Genomic DNA, 18,636 nt, shown 5'->3' with positions numbered 1-18,636 from the left:
TGGGCTGACTCATCTCTGTTCCATGTGGTCTCTCATTCTCAGTAGGCTAGCCTGGGTTTGTTCACAAGGTGACCTGGCAGGGTTCCCTGAGAGAAGACAGAAGTGTGCAAGGCCCCTTGTGACCTAGGTTAGAACTGGCACACTGTTACTTCTGCCACATTCTATTGGCCAAAGCATGTCCAAAGGCTAACCTAGATTTAAGGGTGGAAAACTAGGCTTGATGGAAGGACTTGCCACATTACATTGTAAAGGGCATGGGCAGAGAGAAGGTAGGTAATTGAGACCGTATGTCCAAACAATCTGCCGTATCTGGTGTGAAATGATTACATAAAAGGATTGAATACATCAAAAAATGGACTCTATGTCTTTTAAAATTGTTAATGCTGTGATAACATGTAATAATGGTAATAATAGGAAGCCATGTGCATGTTCTACTGTGAAGACTGAGGGGAGGGATGGGAGTGGGCAGGACTGTGGCACCCATGCTGATGCTGCTGCTTGGCCCATGTGCCATGGTTCATGCCCTGCTCCATCTCGGGTGCCAACTCTAGGAGCAAAGAGGGCAGTGGAGCCATGTGACAAAGGGCTAGCTGGGGCGGTGTGGCCACAGAAACTGAGCTCCTGTAGTGTGTCAGCAACGTGTGCTCCTTAAGAGAATGTCACAGTGGGTCATGCTTTGGAGGGAAGTGCAGATTCTGCAGATTCTGAACTTCATGCACAGATGAGATGTGAATGCAAATGATCCTTGGAAAATTGCTATCTGGCTTACTACTGGCTGACTCTCAAGATGGGGAAAGAGAGCCCATCTCTTCTTACTGCAGACCCTTCTCTCTATCACCACTTAAGTCCTTCAGCTCTTTCCTTTGACCTCAGAAGGAGTGGCTTTAAATCTCAGCATAGCAAGAATGAATATCATTGCTAAGGCAACTAGGACCTGTATCGTGGCACTGGATGCTTCATTTAGCTTTGTAGCCTCTATTTTTCTAGGCTTTAATGGTTCCTATTATTTCTCTGAAACATTCCCTAAAATTGACTTAACCTTTTTATCTTTTGGAAAACAGAAAGAATGAAGTAACCTAGTATTTGAAGTCTTATGATATTAACTTGAAAATACATCAAGATATGATTCTAAAATAATACATTTTCTTCTAAGATCAAGAAAGCTACGAAGTGTGGGTCCGTGTTGTTGTGTCTGTTTGATTAGGTTGCTATTCTCTCTAGATATTGGTAATGGATCAAGAAATTGTAAAAAAAAAAAACAAAACAAAAAAAAAACACACATACACAAAAATTAAGACAAGTAAAAATATATGTATATACACTCCCAATAATAAGCCCTGGAGCAAAATAGTACATGCTAACTTTATAATTTTCCAGCTCAACATAGCATTTGATTGAGTGGATAGCATTTGATTGAGTGGGTAGCATTTGATTGAGTGGATATTTTCTTACAATGTAAGCAGCTAACTACTGATTTCATTTAATTTTTGGTATATGTTTTGGTTGGTTAATTGCTATAATGAGAACATTGTTGGATATTATTTATTATTGTCTCTTATTTTCTCTCTGCCTTTATTTTATAAATTGAAAGATGTTTTTGTGGAACAATATAAGCTTCATTTTTAATGATTCTATTTTTCAATATGCTGTTCCATATCTTTTTTTAGGGGGGCACAGATCCTTAAAAGAAGGAATTTAATATATGCACTACAATACATAATCTATAAAAACTATTGCATGCATTTTGCTAAAACAAATTTAATATAGTTCATGGGGTTATGTCTTTGTTTATTTTAGATAGCAGGCAAAAGCAGAGATAATATTTAATTTGTCTTAACAGAAATGTTCCAAATAATGTTACTTCAAGTCCTACATCCAACCCAGTGACGACCACAAAGCCGGTGACTACAACGAAGCCAGTGACCACCACAACAAAGCCTGTAACTATTGTAAATCAGCCATCTGTGAAGCCAGCTGCTGCAAAGCCGGCCCCTGCAAAACCAGTCCCTGCAAAACCTGTGGCTGCCAAGCCTGTGGCCACAAAGACGGCCACTGTTAGACCCCCAGTGGTGGTGAAGCCAGCAACGGCAGCGAAGCCTGTAGCAGCAAAGCCAGCAGCTGTAAGACCCCCCGCTGCTGCTGCTGCAAAACCAGTGGCGACCAAGCCTGAGGTCCCTAAGCCACAGGCAGCCAAACCAGCTGCCACCAAGCCAGCCACCACTAAGCCCGTGGGTAAGAAAGCCCTTGCTAGGGCTGCCGTCTTGTGACATCCTCATTTACTGCTCCAGGGTGTGTTCCTCAAAGCCTGCATATAACACACTCAGAATACAGTCCTTGATCTGGGCTTGTACATCTGGGTGATGTGTTTTAAGAGGTGTTGGTTAGGGGTTCCAGCCTCTGCCGCCTCCCTTCTCCCACACCCCATCCTGTGCCCTCAATCCTGTCCTGGGGTAGGGATGGGAAGCTCTCATTCTCTCTGGAATGTCAGTGGGGGCACAGCTCACCTCACCTGGAAATTGAGTTGTCTTAAACTAAAGGGAAAATGTTCCAGATCAAAATAGGGTTTTAGCCCCTATTTAGGGAGTGAGAGAGACAGAAAGAAAAAGCCTGCAGTTGGTTCTTAGGCAGCAAGGCAGCTGTTTCTGGGCTGGTGTTTGGAGCCGGACTCGCCTACCTTAGAATATGACTTGAAAAGGTCTGGGAGAGCCCTTTGCAACTGCAAACTTTGTCCCTGCCTCATACCCACAGAAAAGGGGCCCTAAGCTGTGTGTTGTGGCAATGTTGGGTGTTCAATCCGGTAGCCTGAAAAGTGAGAGCTTGGACCGTTAGTCGTTCCCCAAGGCTGAAATCTATGCGCATACCGACCATGAGAAAAATATTGAAAGTAATGGCAAAACCCACAAGTACTCTGCACGAACTCAATATATTTCAGACTGAATTAGATACAAAAGGTAGATGGCTCTAATGAGACCAAGAGTATGTTATTTTATCATTTTATTAAAGAAGACACTGGAAGACACTATCGAATGTCACAAGCTATAAAGGACGGCCCACGATAAAATGGAAATTATCTTCATTTTATGAACAGTATGAAAGAGAAAGCAGTATTCCTTTAAAAGAATTTCATGTCATACCCTAACATTTTATGATTTAATACATTTTAAATTACGGGGCTCATTTTGTAGCAAACACAACTTATGATTAGTATGCGGGGTTGTATTTCCAAAGTATCTTCTTAACAGTGGAGATTTTTAATAGAAAAAAAGATAGTTGATGAATGATGAGATTTTTCATTACTGTGAATTGCACACTTCATGTATGCTGATAGATGATAAGAGCAATATTTTTTAGGGGCTTGAACAAGAAATTAGTTCCCCACCTCACCTAAATTTCGAGTCAATTTGTCTGTTAACACATCCCTTTCAGATTTCCTCTCTCGCTCATGCACAACAGTCATGGAGGGTTTTATTTTTTATCTTCACACTCTGATCTATCTTCCAGTTAAGGTGTCCCGAGAAGTCCAGGTGTCTGAGATCACAGAGAACAGCGCCAGACTCCACTGGGAGAGGCCTGAGCCCCCCAGTTCTTATTTTTATGACCTCACCATCACCTCAGCCCATGATCAGTCCCTAGTTCTGAAGCAGAACCTCACAGTCACCGACCGCGTCATCGGAGGCCTGATCGCTGGGCAGATGTACCATGTGTCCGTGGTCTGCTACCTGAGGTCTCAGGTCAGAGCCATCTACCACGGAAGTTTCAGTACAAGTAAGTACATGATCGGTACAAGTCAGTACCTGATTTCTATGTAGAGTATCAAATAGGACACAAAGGAGACACTTACTTGTTGAATCTATTCTGAAATAAACACAAATTAGAAAACAAAACAAAACAACTTAGCCTGGGTGCTTTGGTGGCACCCTAACTTTATAAAACACAGAATGGAAAATGGGATTCCATGTGGGATGCAGTCCTCTGGGTCCTGGGCTACTTTATGGAGGAAGCCAGATCCACGTCACCTGAGCACAGCCCTTTCCAACATTGCACCCTGGAAACATGGCTACGTCTCCGGGCGAGGGCTCCTGGTTGCCCACTACCCTGTCCAGGTTTCCACATTCAGGAAAACACTAGTCAGTCACTGGCCCCTTAGGGAGTAATGGAGGTGTACCTGAAGACTCACCACCCCAGGCCTGGAGAATGTCCATAGCTGAGTCTCCCTGCTCTGATCTCACCATAGTTGGGCTCTGCCTTGGCCGGCTCTTGTCCCCAGGGCTCCCCCATTTCACTGAGGCCTGCATTTGAGTGCTGTCCCAGCTTTTCTTAATTATTCATGGTACCCTCTCTCATCTTTCTAAATTCTTCTGGGTTCCCCCCTCCCATTCTTCTTGACCCCCACTGCTCCAGGAATGTGAAGGGGAAGGCTCCTCTTTTCTTCAGGCCAATGCTATTCAGATCGAGGAACCAGCTTGAGGAAAGGGAATTCCCACCAGTGCCCTGGATTAGGCCCATAGAGATATGAGTCCAAAGACCCAGTCAACCCTAGGGCTCTATTTTCCTAGACAGCAGCAGAAGAGGCTGTGTGGGAGGTGAGAGGACTTGTTCGGAAGTTCAGGGATCCCCTCCAGCCGCTTATTAGCACGTGGATCCAACTTGCAGTCCACAGCGTAAGTGGTGGATATAGAGATGTCTTGGATCTCTGTCTTTCAATCACCGCTCCCCCACATAAGACATTAATCACAGCAGGCAACCTTGTATCAGTCACTAAAGATTCCCAAGCCCTCCAGTTTCTGATTTACCTACGAGTTGCATGTATTTTTCTTTTATAGAGAAATCTCAGCCCCCACCTCCACAGCCAGCAAGGTCAGCTTCTAGTTCAACCATCAATCTAATGGTGAGCACAGAACCGTTGGCTCTCACTGAAACAGGTGAGTTGTGAAACTATTAGGTCCATTAATGGCACTAAGAAAATACCCATCCAAAAATGTTAAAGCTTTGGAAGACTTGATTCCAATTTACCTTCTTGGGTTCTAAGTTTTAGCCCAGGCATGACTTCTATGGGGAAAATGTCCACGTCAGCTCTGTGCAGCCCAACATCATCTTATTCTGCAAGATCCCAGGTGTAAATGGAGTCTTACTTTACCTGTGACCAGACTCAGTGAAAAATTGATGGGAGGTGCTTTTGGGGCTATCACTAGAATTCACGTATCCATTAGTCATTTCTTCTGTGCCTCATACTGGGACTCGAGTTGATCTGTGGTCTGTGATGCTGTGAAGATTGACGTTTCATTTACTCAGTGATTTAATCTAAGTTTAAAAACCTGCTTAGAAGAACACGAGACAAATCTGGCTGGAATCCATGAAATGCATGGGTTTGAATCTGACCCACGGGGTGTTCTGGTCCTAACATCCTAAGCACACACCCCAGCTTAGTGTGTGAGTCTGTGATACCCTCTCTCATGGGCTTGAGCCCCAGAGCGTGTGCATGGTCTACGCCAAGTTAGTGACTGGTTAGTGTAATTCAGGAACTGACAGCTGTTACTTGCTTTTGTTCTTGGGCAGTGAAACTCTGAGAGGCCTGGAATCTGCTCTCAATCTGAGAGCAGAATGTGGACTTGGCTTGTTCATCCGTGAGAAACTGATTATTAAAAGAGTTGATAGGCTTTGTTGAAGAGTGTTCAGCAAAGAATGATGGTACTAACAGAAAAAATGGAGATTCCATGGGAATTTAGATATAATACTGTTTTATAGACCTGAAGCAAAAACTTTCTGCTAACGAGGGGACAGTTCATTATCTTCTGGTGTATCATCTACCGTCAGGAGGAGGACAGCATTTCTCTTCACAATGCTCATTTCTGTAATTGATTTTAAAGGCATTTGTTGAGTGAGCCTGTTAGGCGACCCCACCATGGTGCTTGAGCTCAAAGACAAGCCACAAAGAACACAGCAGATTTCCCCCAGAGGTGCAGGTCAGGACAGATTCAACTCTAACCTCAAAGTTGCTGAAATCTGCATGTGTCATTTCTCACTCAATGGTTAACTTCACCCTGAATACGGTGTGGGAAATATAAAATGTTTAGCCAGTTTAATGCTTCATTGAGAGAAAATGACTTGGAGTAAACTAGAGATCAGAGATCAATACTGAGTAAACTAGACAGCAAGATTTGGGGATGTTTTTGATTCTCTTATGTGTGGTCCAGAAGGGACAAGATTGTATAAACAGTGCCTAGTTAATATAAATAACAAAATCTTTAAGCAAGGGTCTGGCTGGGCTGTTTTGTTTTTCTTTACTTTTCTTTTCTTTTCTTTTTTTTAATGTTGAGTTGTGATCGAGTTGCTCTTGATCCAGACCTTTAACACTGAGATCGCCTGTCTACCTGTGATAAAGAGAAAAGAGTTTTTGAAATTAGGACTTGTGTTTCTTTCAAGGCTACAAGTAGTTGATACAGATGAATCTAAATAAAACCTTTCTCCTTCATACTAATTGGGGCATAACCCTCAGACCCAGGATGTGAAAGTCCTCTCACCATTTCACATGTGTGTGTGTGTATGTGTGTGTATGTGTGTGTGTATGTGTGTGTGTGTGTATGTGTGTACACGTGCATATGTGTGTTTTCCTGCCCAGAGTGAAGACATAAATTACTTTTTTTTTAAAAAAAGAACAAGGCCCTGCATAATTGATCTCTGATCTCTTAAACTTAATTACTTCATAGTAACAAAACAAGCACTGAACATAGCTTGGCCTGATGCATGTTTGTTGGTGTACACACAGGCATGCCAGTTTTGAGAGCTCTTTTTGAATTATTAGGTTGGTGCGAAAGTAATTGCAGTTTTGCCACTGAAAGTAATGGTGACAACCGGAGTTACTTTTGCACCGACCTAATAAATGGGACATTTACTTAAAAATGTCTAAAATTCAAAATGGATAACCAGAATTAGGAGAGGAATGCTTATCCCCCCCACCCCCTACCAACCTCTCTCCCTCCCCTCCTCACAGTCTCCTATAATTGTCGTTTTAACCATTTCCCCTGGGGCGGGGGGAAGATCTTTTAATGGTTTATATATTTTTGGATATAGAAAAAGGAGTGACGATGAATCACTCTTTATTAAATAACCTAAAAAAATAGTCACTGCATGCTCACTCAGGAGTTACATGTGTATTTTGCATCCATATTCCAGTGACCACAGTATGCATTATTTCTCCAAATATACATTTTCTAGACCATTCAGGCAAAACGAAATTTTACAAATATATTTTCTATATTTACATGTGTGCATTTTAATTCCTCTCACTTTCTGCAGCATCTATTAATTAGAAACATTGACAGAGATGGGTCCCTTTCTTAGTATTAAATAGTAGGTACTATCGTTTGCTTTTTTACTTCTGTGAATAAAAGATGCTGTCTTAAGAGCCCGTATTTTTCAGAGTGTATCAGGTTGGATTCTGGGAACCTGGTGACCTGTGTTTGCATCTGTGAAGGAATTTGTGGGCAGAAACACTCGGAAATGAAAAGGTTCCTAGTCCGGGCACCTAAGGCGGGGGAAGAGGAGAGGACCAATGTGACCACTGGTTTTCATTTGCATATGTTAATGTTTGCCCATTTTGACAATAACATTGAATAGACGCTTGTTTATCAGGAATTTGAGTCAGGCATGTAATGCGAGGGCAGTCTGGTTAGGGGATTTTTTGTCCCCCACAAGGTCTGGCCCTGTTTGGTGTGTGGCAGGGAGACTCTCGCCTTTGACATGAAGGTTGATTCTGTTAACAGACCTTGATTCCGTTAATATGCCTAGGGCATCATATACTGAGGGCAACCACTCAGGATTCCAGCTTTGCAATATGACATGATTTGATTTTAAATGCTTAATACTTGTATTTTTAAAAAATAAAACCGAATGAACCCCCACAAAAATATCTCACTCTGCTTTTTGCTTTGCTCAGCATCTAAAAGAATTATACTGCAGCCACTTTTCTGTCACACATCTGCTGCCTGTAAGTGGCACGGAGCAGCAATGGATCTTTCATTCATGACCATGGCCTCCTGAAAGCATGGGTGTGTTGGGCCTTTCTACCACCTGCTTTGTCACTGCTGATTTTGACAGTGCTATGTAGTTGCTAATTTTGGTTTTAGGCTTTTGTTACTGCCTCCCTCTTCTCTCTTCTCATTTTTAGCTAAGGAAGCTTTGGACAGATATTTTCTATGCATATTACTACTAAAGCTAAGACTCTCTGAAGTGTCTAAGCAACAACAACAAAAATCTAAGTTAAAGTTTACTTTTTGTAATATTACAAAATGAATCCTAAATTATTGGCTTAATCACATGTGTTAAAGAAGTTTCAATGCAGAAACCAGACAAAATAACTAACAAAATCATCATGTCCTTTATTATTTATTCTTGAAATTAGCAATCTGTAGAACCGATCGCATTTTGTCCAAGTAGACATGACTGGGCCAATTGTATACCCCTGAAGGAACCATCATTTTGTGTTTACTAACATTTTATTTATTGATTCTAAGATGCACTTTTTTTTTTTTTCCATTGAGACACTTCTGAAACTGAAATGTGACTTAGAATTGACAACAACATATCATGGTTTATTGGTAGTATTTTGTGTTACTTAGTGGAACATAAAATAATAGTGCACCATAAAATTAAGATATCTTATATTGGATGGAATACAGTATTTGGTTAGCCATGTTCCATGTGAATATATATCATTGATTAGCATAAAATGGTGTATTTGGGGAAAATATCTGACTTTATGTTAATAATAATTTAAAGAACAAACTAATCCCATGGCTGAAGTTAGTTAAATAGCTACAGGGATTTGGGAAATGGTCCTCTCCAGGCTGTCTGTTGTTCATTGCTGTGTAAGGATGTTTTCTGGTTAGTTGCCGGGTGGGGGTTACAATGAGACCAAAGGGATGTTTTTTATCCTGAAGTCTTAATAAATAGAAATCTGTTGGTCAAGATCTGAAAGAGTAAAGGGTCCAAAATTTAACCACAGCTACATTTTGTAGCTGTTAAAAATTGGCCAGGTGTGATGGCTTACACCTAGAATCCCTGCACGTTGTGGGGCCGAGGCAGGAGGATCACTTGAGGTCAAGAGTTCGAGACCAGCCTGACCAACATGGTGAAACCCCGTCTCTACTAAAAATGCAAAAATTAGCCGAGCGTGATGGCTCACGCCTATAATCCCAGCTACTCTGGAGGCTGAGGCAGGAGAATCACTTGAACCTGGGAGGCGGAGGTTGCAGTGAGCTGAGATCGTGCCATTGCACTCCAGCCTGGGCGACAGAGTGAGACTCTGTCTCTAAATAAATAAATACATTAAGTAAGTTAAAAATCTAGTAAGTTTCCTTGGTACCCTTTGAACTGACCAATGCTCAAAATGTAGACGGCAGAAAGTGTTTTGGTTCAGGCAAAACATACCTGCATCCAAGGTTTGGAAGCACTTTATACCATAACAACAATGCCGAGTGAGAAGGTGATTGAATTTTCTTGTTTTGGACACCATTAAACTGATGAGGAACATGTTGATGATTGCAGTGTTAACACCTCTCAGTCTGCCTGCCTTCAGTTTGCTCAAGGAAGTACTTACATAGTGATTTGGAAATCAATATGTTTGGGAAATGTCAAAGCTGATGCCTTTAAAAATGCATTGAAACACGATGGGAATATCAAACTATGAAAAAGACAAGATTTGCCAATCAATATGTTTTCCACTTTGAAGGATACATTTTTTTTGCTGATTATAAAGTTAACAGATATGCATTGTCAAGCATTCAGGACGTACAGAGAGATATGTTACACGATTCTCATTGTGACAGCATTGCTGGCTTTTGATGAAAACCAACAGTGACCCAGTGCACAGCCTTCCTATTTTTTTTTCTATGAATATTATTGCTTGTGGGAAGGTGCATGCATTGCACAGGTGCATCCACTCCCACAAATATTTATTACAAAAACGGACTGTGGTGCTTAGGGTGCCTCGCACCCTACTGTTTTTGAATGGTTGTTGTTAGGATGTTCTAGGTAGGCACTTATGGCTTCTGGGAACAGGTGGGATTCCCAGAACAGGGTCTTAACCTAACACTGTGCTTGCCTCCATTTCCTCTCATCTGTTTGGATGCTTTCCTGAAGCCCCATGACCAATAGTAAGGAAGTTTCAGCGGACAGTGGTCTGAGTCAGGCAGCCTTTTACCTCTCTGTTTTCCAAGCAAACTTATGTACATTGTTATTCTAGGTTAGGAAACTGGGGAAGGTTGTGGATACTTTTCAGTCCCTATTGTCTTTTAGGCTCCCATTAGGTTCTCAATAGTAAGGAAGAGCAAATGAAGGAAGACTCAGCCAAGCACTCCTCTCAGATAAAGAGAAGGCTCTAGCTTCCTACAGGTTATGCCTGGGGGGCAAACTCATTTCAGAGGGAAAAGATGAACAACCATTGCATCCAAAGACAGGTGGTTCGAGGGAAATGTCCAGGTTAAGTTCAACGAGGGCAAGCCATCTCCCTTTGTACTCCAGGACATGTAAATACTTCTTCTTCTTCTTCTTTTTTTTTTTTTTTTTTTTTTTTTTTTTTTTTTTTTGCTTAAAACAGTTGCTTTAACATATGCATTCATAGCTGAGGAGAGTCCAGTCAAAACGATGGGTCTCAGAAGTCAAGATGATGTGGAGTTTGCATTAGAAGGCTTCTTAAGAACATAAAATCCCCCATTTTCATACTTCAGAAGTGGAGAAGTCCAAGTTTTTGTCTCTGAATAGTGCTGGGTTCTCACTTCACTAATATATTTCTCTCGGTTTTCCAAATATCTGCTTGTCCACAGTAACAGTGTCCTTATTTTCCACTAGTAAATCTTAGAGTCTCAGCAGTGACTCTCACTGAAATAAGGGCAGAAAACACTAGTGCCATGGTGTGGAACTAGAGGGTTAGGGTGGAGATCCAAGGAAGCTGGAGAAGCCCATCAGACAGGGAGTGGAGCACGCTGCTGTGAGGCCGTCTGCGGGCTGGGTGTCCGAGGGTCTGGGCAGACCTCTCGTGACTGGTTCAGCAGAGCCTAGGGGACTGGGAACTGAACAGCTAAACACAGATGGTCAGGACTGAAGTGCACCTGAAACAAATAAAATAGAGCAAATAGGATCCATTGGCCAACACTCTGGGAAGGAAGGAAGAATAGGGAGATCATGACACAGGCCTCACTCTAACAGGGAACCCACTGGTAAATGAGGAAGAAGTTTTGATGGTTAAATAACCTTGCCTTGTCAGTTCCCTCCAGGACCTTCCTTGAAAGCCAGGCATTTTCCTTCAGTTATTGGCATATTTGAGAGAAAGAAGGCTGTTTTTGTAAATTGTCTTCATTTTATTCTGACTTCCTAGTGTCTTTAAAGGCTCTCTGGGGGACCGCTGGCTTTCTGGGCCCGGAGAGGGTCTGCGACTAGGAGGTGTTGTAACTGTGGAACCACCAGCCACCAGCCTGGCATTTGGGTGACAGCAGCAACCAGGAAATGTTTTAGACCAATTCTGAGCCTCAGTCCTATGCACCTTTGAGTCTGGCCCATCCTGAGTGATCCAAGCTATGATTATCCACTGAAGACTTAGGTTTTCTTTGTCCTTTTTGGGATCTATCTGCAGCACAGATGCTCACCACCTCCGCAGCTGTGAGCAGCCTGCCTCACTGGGGACAAAGGAGTTGGAGAAGTAGCCCTTTGTGGGGAGAGCTGGATAATTCCAGCCTGTTAGCTACTCACAGGAACACGCAGAATTATTGGCTCCAGGGAGTTTTGGAGAAAGAAGGTTTACGTTTTCAAACTTACAGATAACAGTTGACATCAATGCTTCTCTTTCCCAGAACAATCTGGAGTTTGCCAGAAAACTCTGTAAACAGGAGTCGTGCTGTGTGTGAACTGTAAACTTTTTTCACAAGGCGTCGAGGGGACCTTCGCTTTACTTTGCAGCTGGGCTACATCAGACGTGTGCATTTAAAACATAAACTTCCTTAACTGGAAAAAGAATGCTTCTCTTCTTCAAAATAGCTCTGCTCTGTGACATTTTTGCCGTCATGAATTTTACATCAGTGCTAGCTCTTTGTTTTACGTGTTTCATTTGGCAGGTCACAAAGGCCCTTGGCTACCACACATGCATGCGTACACACACACACACACACACTCATAAATGATTTTCTTTTGTGCTTTACCTTTAATTTTCAGTCTACTTGGCTTGTAATGAAAGGTAGAACCTTATTTTTGATCTATATTCCAACAGAATCGAATTTCCTTTTTGCCAAGAAATATAAAACCCTGAGGTTTTAAAATTTGGTTTCTTTTCTGGGGATTTAACATGGAAGGATTTGGAGGGCAAATGGCCCAGTGATTGGAAAGGAGAAAAACAATTCATTTCATTTAAAATTATTCAATAACCATTGCCAACATTTGGGATTCTGAGTGCTGTTTATGAAGCCCTTTCATTGATACAATTTCATCTATCTCTCACAATGCTGCAAGTGATTCCTATGTCCATATGGCAGTGAGGAAATGGAAATTCGAGCAGGTTTAGGGAGTTTTCACCTGGAAGGAAGCTCTTCCTTTTTCTCCTTCTACCCACAGTAGGTTCATCAAACTATCAGCCCCGGCACTGGGAGCAGAGTAACACACACGTTCTCATTAATGTCCTTTTCTCATGTTGTTATTAAAGATATATGCAAGTTGCCAAAAGACGAAGGAACTTGCAGGGATTTCATATTAAAATGGTACTATGATCCAAACACCAAAAGCTGTGCAAGATTCTGGTACGGAGGTTGTGGCGGAAACGAAAACAAATTTGGATCACAGACAGAATGTGAAAAGGTTTGCGCTCCTGGTAAGTGATTCTTCCTTGTGTTTATGGCTTTTGCAAATAAGAGAAGAGATTCAGGGCAATAAGTCACCTTGAAAAATAGTAGAAGTGCAATTATAAGACATATGAAAAAGAAGATAAATTGTATCCTCAGATAAGTAAGAGGTTCAAATACGGCCCATGACATTTCTTTTTGAATTCCTATGTTGGGTTTCTAAAAACATACTCGTCCCTCGTCATTCTTCAGAAATGTTATTAAGCTGCTGTTATTTGTAAAATATTGCACCAAAAATGATTCCTGCGAAAATAATATAATGAACAACTACAGATAACACCAAAGATCAATAACCCCCACAAATTTATCTTTAAATAATTTTGCTTCCTATAAATAACAATGTTGTCACTGGAGCCATCCAGTATCTCCATTGTATTGTGCAGTTCAACTGGTAATAAAATAAACACTTTGAACAGACCCTGGGGTCAGTGCCAGAATGGGGAGAGTTCAGTTCGTATAAAGGCCTGGTAGATGGTGCAGGGCAAAAGAATGGAATCAGATTTCACAGACATCCCCAGGCCCCAGGCCAAGAAGGTCACAGAGGACCATTGATGGTACTGAGTAGAAAAGTGAGACAGGTGATGGAAACCAGAGGCTGCGGGACTGTGTCATGATAATGACAGTGCCCTTTTGGGTCAGTAATGTGGCTTTTCCTCTCCTCTCTCGACTCCTCACCTCACCCCACCCCACCCACCCCCTCTCTCGACGCTCAGTGCTCGCCAAACCTGGAGTCATCAATGCGATGGGAACCTAAGCGTGGCTGGCCAACATCATATACCTCTTGAAGAAGAAGGAGTCAGCCGTCGCCAACTCGTCTCTGCAGAAGCTCCGGGTGTAGATTCCCTTGCACTGTATCATTTCATGCTTTGATTTACACTCGAACTGGGGAGGGAACATCCTGCTGCATGACCTATCAGTATGGTGCTAATGTGTCTGTGGACCCTCGCTCTCCGTCTCCAGGCAGTTCTCTCGAATACTTTGAATGTTGTGTAACAGCCACTGCTGGTGTTTATGTGAACATTCCTATCAATTCAAATTCCCTCTGGAGTTTCATGTTATGCCTGTTGCAGGCAAATGTAAAGTCTAGAAAATAACGCAGATGTCACGGCTACTCTATATACTTTTGCTTGGTTCATTTTTTTCCCTTTTAATTAAGCATGACTTTAGATGGGAAGCCTGTGTATCGTGGAGAAACAAGAGACCAACTTTTTCATTCCCTGCCCCCAATTTCCTGGATTAGATTTCAAGCTAATTTTCTTTTTCTAAAGCCTCTAACAAATGATCTAGTTCAGAAGGAAGCAAAATCCCTTAATCTATATGCACCGTTGGGACCAATGCCTCAATTAAAGAATTAAAAAAAGTTGTAATAGAGAATATTTTTGGCATTCCTCTAATGTTGTGTGTGTGTGTGTTTTTTTTTTTTTGTGCAGGGGGGAGGGGATTTAATTTTAATTTTAAAATTTTTAGGAAATTTATACAAAGAAACTTTTTAATAAAGTATATTGAAAGTCTCCTGAGTGTGGCGTTCTTGGCTGTCTTGTTGCTATAGCAGCGATTGTCAGACTCACCCCTAGGCTGGGGACACTGGGCTTGGTTCTGGTCCCATGGACCTGGGCAACACCCTTTTGTTTCCAGTGGAGGAGGCAAAAGAGCTTTATCAGCCAGTGTGCAAAGAGACCGGGTGGAGACAAGCATCCCCCGCTTTGTAGATTCAGCCCCACACGCTCCAGTGCTCCATGGCCAAGTGGAAGGTGTTCCTGCTGCTGGGTCCCGGCAGTGTTTCTGATTTTCAGAGCCAGGCTGGCTTCCATCTTTTCCTCTAACTCTTGGTTGCCCCCAGAGCCTCAGCCTCCTCCCTTCTTCCTCTCCACAGTGATCCTTTCCCAGGGGGTTGATTTGCTGCCTCTCACAATGGCTGAGAGATTCAGTGTTTCCCCACAACCCCGTACCCCTTTCCTGGAGTCTCAAAGACAAAGCACAAGATCTTTCATTTTTTTGTTTTTCTTAAAGACTTTTTTTTCCTGTCTTCAGAAATAATACAAGAAACCAACACATGCATGCTCAGGTGGCACTTGAGTTCCACTTATGAAGGAAACAACTTATTGGATAAAATACATATGTCCTGACAAGTGCTGAGGGTGGAATTACAGGAAACTTGGGTGTCAGCAAAACTGTTTTATGTGAAATCAGGGGATGAATTTGCCAGTTGGTCTGTTGGGAAAGGAGAGAGGAGTGTGGCCCTTTTCAGAAGCGCCACTTAGTCCTCACAAGGCCGCCATGACCCCCTCCCCAGTCCTCTTCTATCTCAGCAGCTACCATGGTGTGCTCAGGTCAGTGTGCTCTGAGCAGTGGCCCTTGGTGACCAACCCTGGGAAAGTGGAATCCTCCAGGCACCCAACACCAGCCTCTTACAAGAACTTGAGCAGCAGAGGACTCTGGGCCCAGCTCCCATAGCGATGGACCGAGTGCTGCGCTTCCCAAGGGATCCCCCTGTATTGACTTGATCTGCTATGGACCTACAATGAGCATTGCAATCTGGTTTTCCTTTTTGGGTTCCTCTGGAAGCAGCTCCTGGGACTAAGGATATGGGTGTGAGTGGTTTATTTGGGAGGTGAAGGAAGTCACAGAGTGGCTGAGAAATGGAGAGTGAGAAAAGGAAGGGGAGAGCACTGGTAAGAAGTATATAGTCAGCATCCACTGTGGGTGCCCAGAGCCTAATCCCTCGGGAAAACCCTGGGAGCACCTGTGGCACTGCACCTCATACCCCAGCAGAGGGGTAAAGGAGCTGGGGTGAAGTTTCCATGGGTCACTGAGACATTCATGCTCTGGTCCTCTTGGCTTGCAGGCACCCTGGCAAAGGGACCTTCTGTGGTGTAAGAAAATGTTCTTGGCAAAGACCTGCAGATACTCATGTGTAGAACTTGGGGGAGTAGTCAGGCCCAAGGTACAGGAGTAGGACACAATATTTGTAACATACCTAGATGGTCTGCTCAAGGCATGTTACAGTAGACTGGAGCAGGGCCCATCACTGGGAGACTCACTTCCAAGGGCTCCAGAGGTGGAACCCTCTCTCCCTTTCCACCTCCTATTGCCAGCACGCCCATCCCTGCCATTCTTGGTTCACTCTATCCATGCATTGCTTCTCTGTACGTGTCCCTGGGCTGCTCAAGGTTGCTGGGACAATCACACCCACTGTCTCACCTGAGTCAGGAGAAGCAGGAAGTGACGGAAGTCCAGGTGAGTGGCTGGTGAAGCTGCGTGTGCTGCTAACTTGGGGGTAACGCAAGGTGCTCAGGCGGTGGATGAGCAGTTTTTCCATTTATTCCCACAGAACAAATAAAATCCTTCGTTGCATCATCTGTCCTAACTTAGGGTTCCGCAAAACATGATCTGAGCTGCAGGATTCCTGACCCCTTGACAGCTCGTGGATTTCTCTTCCCAAGACGCGTCTTCTGCCAGACTATGTCAAGGACTCTGTGTCCTTCCTTGAACCCTGACATGTCCCTGATCCTAATATCTGCTCAGCTCTCTCTGGGGAAGCCTCCAGCCTGGCCTGTGGAAGGTGACCTGCCAGTAAAGAACACCTGTTTTGGATTTTGTGACTAAGAAATAAACTTCTATTGAGGTAAGAGACTGAGGTCTTGGGCTGTTTTAGCAGCTGGTGTGACCTTAGCGAACACAGCACACCTTTATCCAGAAGTCTTTGTGGGTCAGGTGCTGTTCTAGGTGTTTCACCCACATCTTAGATGGTGCCGTTCAGTAGTGGTCATTGTTCTGGTTTTAGAGATGATGAAACAGAGGGTCAGAGTGGTCCAGTTCACCCAACTATGTTCTAATGGAGGATCTGGGCAAGTCATGATGACCCAGAAGCCCTCGAGAGCTCCAAGGTTGACTCCTGTGGCACCCTCACTGCCATTCTCTAGATGTTTTTGGCTGTTTCTCTGGAAGTCAGATCTGAGCCATGTGTCTTTTCCAAGAACAAAGCACGCCCTTTGCATGACCTTCCCCAAGACCTTCCATCACTCTCAGACAGCGAGTCTCTATCCTTCTCCTTCCTTTCATTGTAGTCTTTTCCATCTCTTCTCATTATCCTGAGCTGCTCTGGCTTAGGGAAGAACTTGGAGAAGCTGGGGACTCTGGCACATGTTGAGGGCTTGCACAGAAGGTGGCCTGGGCTGAGTACAGCCTGCCTGGGCTCCAAGGCCGAGTCACGAGGATGTCTTTGTGCTCAACTGTGAGCACATCTCAATCCTTTTAGCAGCAGCTTTGCTGGGTTTTTAAATACAAGTGCTTTCTACTTTTATTCCCTCTTAACAATTTTCTGCATGATTAAAAAGAAATCACAGCACTTATGAATGGGTGCCAGCCTTTTGTAGAAAGCCAGTGTTTTGAACCCTCAAGAACCGTTTTAAATTTCTTCCCCCATGGTGATTCATTTTTAGGAGATGGTTTGTATTTTCCCGCCAAATTTCCATGGTGGTCAGATTTCCAGTGGGCCCTAGCTGCTCTGCTTGAGCCAGGCTCTCAGGGTTCCACCTATCTGGATGTGGCTTCCAGAGAAGCTGGGGACTGCTGACGCTGCCAGGCCAGGGGGCCCGGTCCAGAGGCTACCCTCTGCCATATCCCTCTTCGGTTTAGTTTGGGTCTGAGCTTTGCTGCTGCCCGTGCCTCCCCTTCCCTGGGAGCTGAATACTGATGGTGAGCCGCTGTAAGAGCCATGGAATTCCTGGGGTCTTCTTGTTTTCTTGGAATCATGCTCTCCAGCATTGGGCCACCCCTCAGCATTCCCGAGACCCCATGCAGAGCCAGTTCAGAAATCCTTTTCCATGGTATTACCGATTCTTCGACCCAACTTTATGGTGGGCATAAAGTTGCTAAAGACCAAAGCACCAAAGAAGTAGTATTTTGGAATCTAGTTGTCAAAGCTTGAAGGCATTTGGTCACGAGCGATGGGAAAAGGCCAGCGATTCAAGGGCCTCTGTGCACGATGGGGACACCACCCAAGTATCGCTCAACCTGGAAAGCTGATATTGTTTTCCTGCCTATGTCAGATGTCTCTGTGAAAATCATGCTGCTGTTGCAAAAAGGTCATCTGAGAGAAGGTATTTGGGCATCTGCAAAGGGAGCTGGCTATGCATGTTTGATTTCAAGAGAATAGTAAATTCCCAGCATTTACATGAATTTTATAAGAGATGTTAGAGGCCGGGCGCGGTGGCTCAAGCCTGTAATCCCAGCACTTTGGGAGGCCGAGACGGGCGGATCACGAGGTCAGGAGATCGAGACCATCCTGGCTAACATGGTGAAACCCCGTCTCTACTAAAAAATACAAAAATCTAGCCGGGCGAGGTGGCGGGCGCCTGTAGTCCCAGCTACTCGGGAGGCTGAGGCAGGAGAATGGCGTAAACCCGGGAGGCGGAGCTTGCAGTGAGCTGAGATCCGGCCACTGCACTCCAGCCCGGGCGACAGAGCGAGACTCCGTCTCAAAAAAAAAAAAAAAAAAAAAAGAGATGTTAGAAACAGAAATAGCAAAATAAAAAGAAATTGGTGGAACTTGTATATCTGGGAAAGAATATTTCTTTGGAAAGACTCCATTTAAAACAGTCACATTTGATAGGAGCTGTTGTTGAAGGGTTGACTTGTCATTTGTAAACCAGCCTTATTTTGAGTTCCCCGAAAGCAGATCCTGACCAAGTTTTGGCTGCAGTCATTTGTCTGGGAAGGTGTGTGGGAAGGACAAATGAGGCCACTGAGA

At 43.7% G+C, this 18,636-nt stretch overlaps 1 protein-coding gene across 3 annotated transcripts in view; it reads left to right on the top strand.

Moving 5' to 3' along the window:
- Window positions 1-14,400, top strand: part of COL6A3 (collagen type VI alpha 3 chain) — a 92,728-nt gene extending 78,328 nt beyond the window's left edge. For 2 of the 3 annotated variants that reach the window (XM_023228726.1, XM_023228725.1), the window contains 5 exons: window positions 1,841-2,232; window positions 3,502-3,765; window positions 4,824-4,922; window positions 12,689-12,853; window positions 13,598-14,400. In XM_023228726.1, the coding sequence (XP_023084494.1) occupies window positions 1,841-2,232; window positions 3,502-3,765; window positions 4,824-4,922; window positions 12,689-12,853; window positions 13,598-13,638 (961 nt within the window). In that variant the 3' untranslated portion in view covers window positions 13,639-14,400. The remainder of the gene's footprint in view (window positions 1-1,840; window positions 2,233-3,501; window positions 3,766-4,823; window positions 4,923-12,688; window positions 12,854-13,597) is intronic. The other variant, XM_023228727.2, reaches the window with a different exon arrangement.
- Window positions 14,401-18,636: the final 4,236 nt, after the last annotated feature.

This window comes from Piliocolobus tephrosceles, chromosome 11 (assembly GCF_002776525.5).
Source record: "Piliocolobus tephrosceles isolate RC106 chromosome 11, ASM277652v3, whole genome shotgun sequence".
Taxonomy (NCBI): Eukaryota; Metazoa; Chordata; class Mammalia; order Primates; family Cercopithecidae; genus Piliocolobus; species Piliocolobus tephrosceles.
This window is presented reverse-complemented; position numbering and strand designations above follow the sequence as displayed.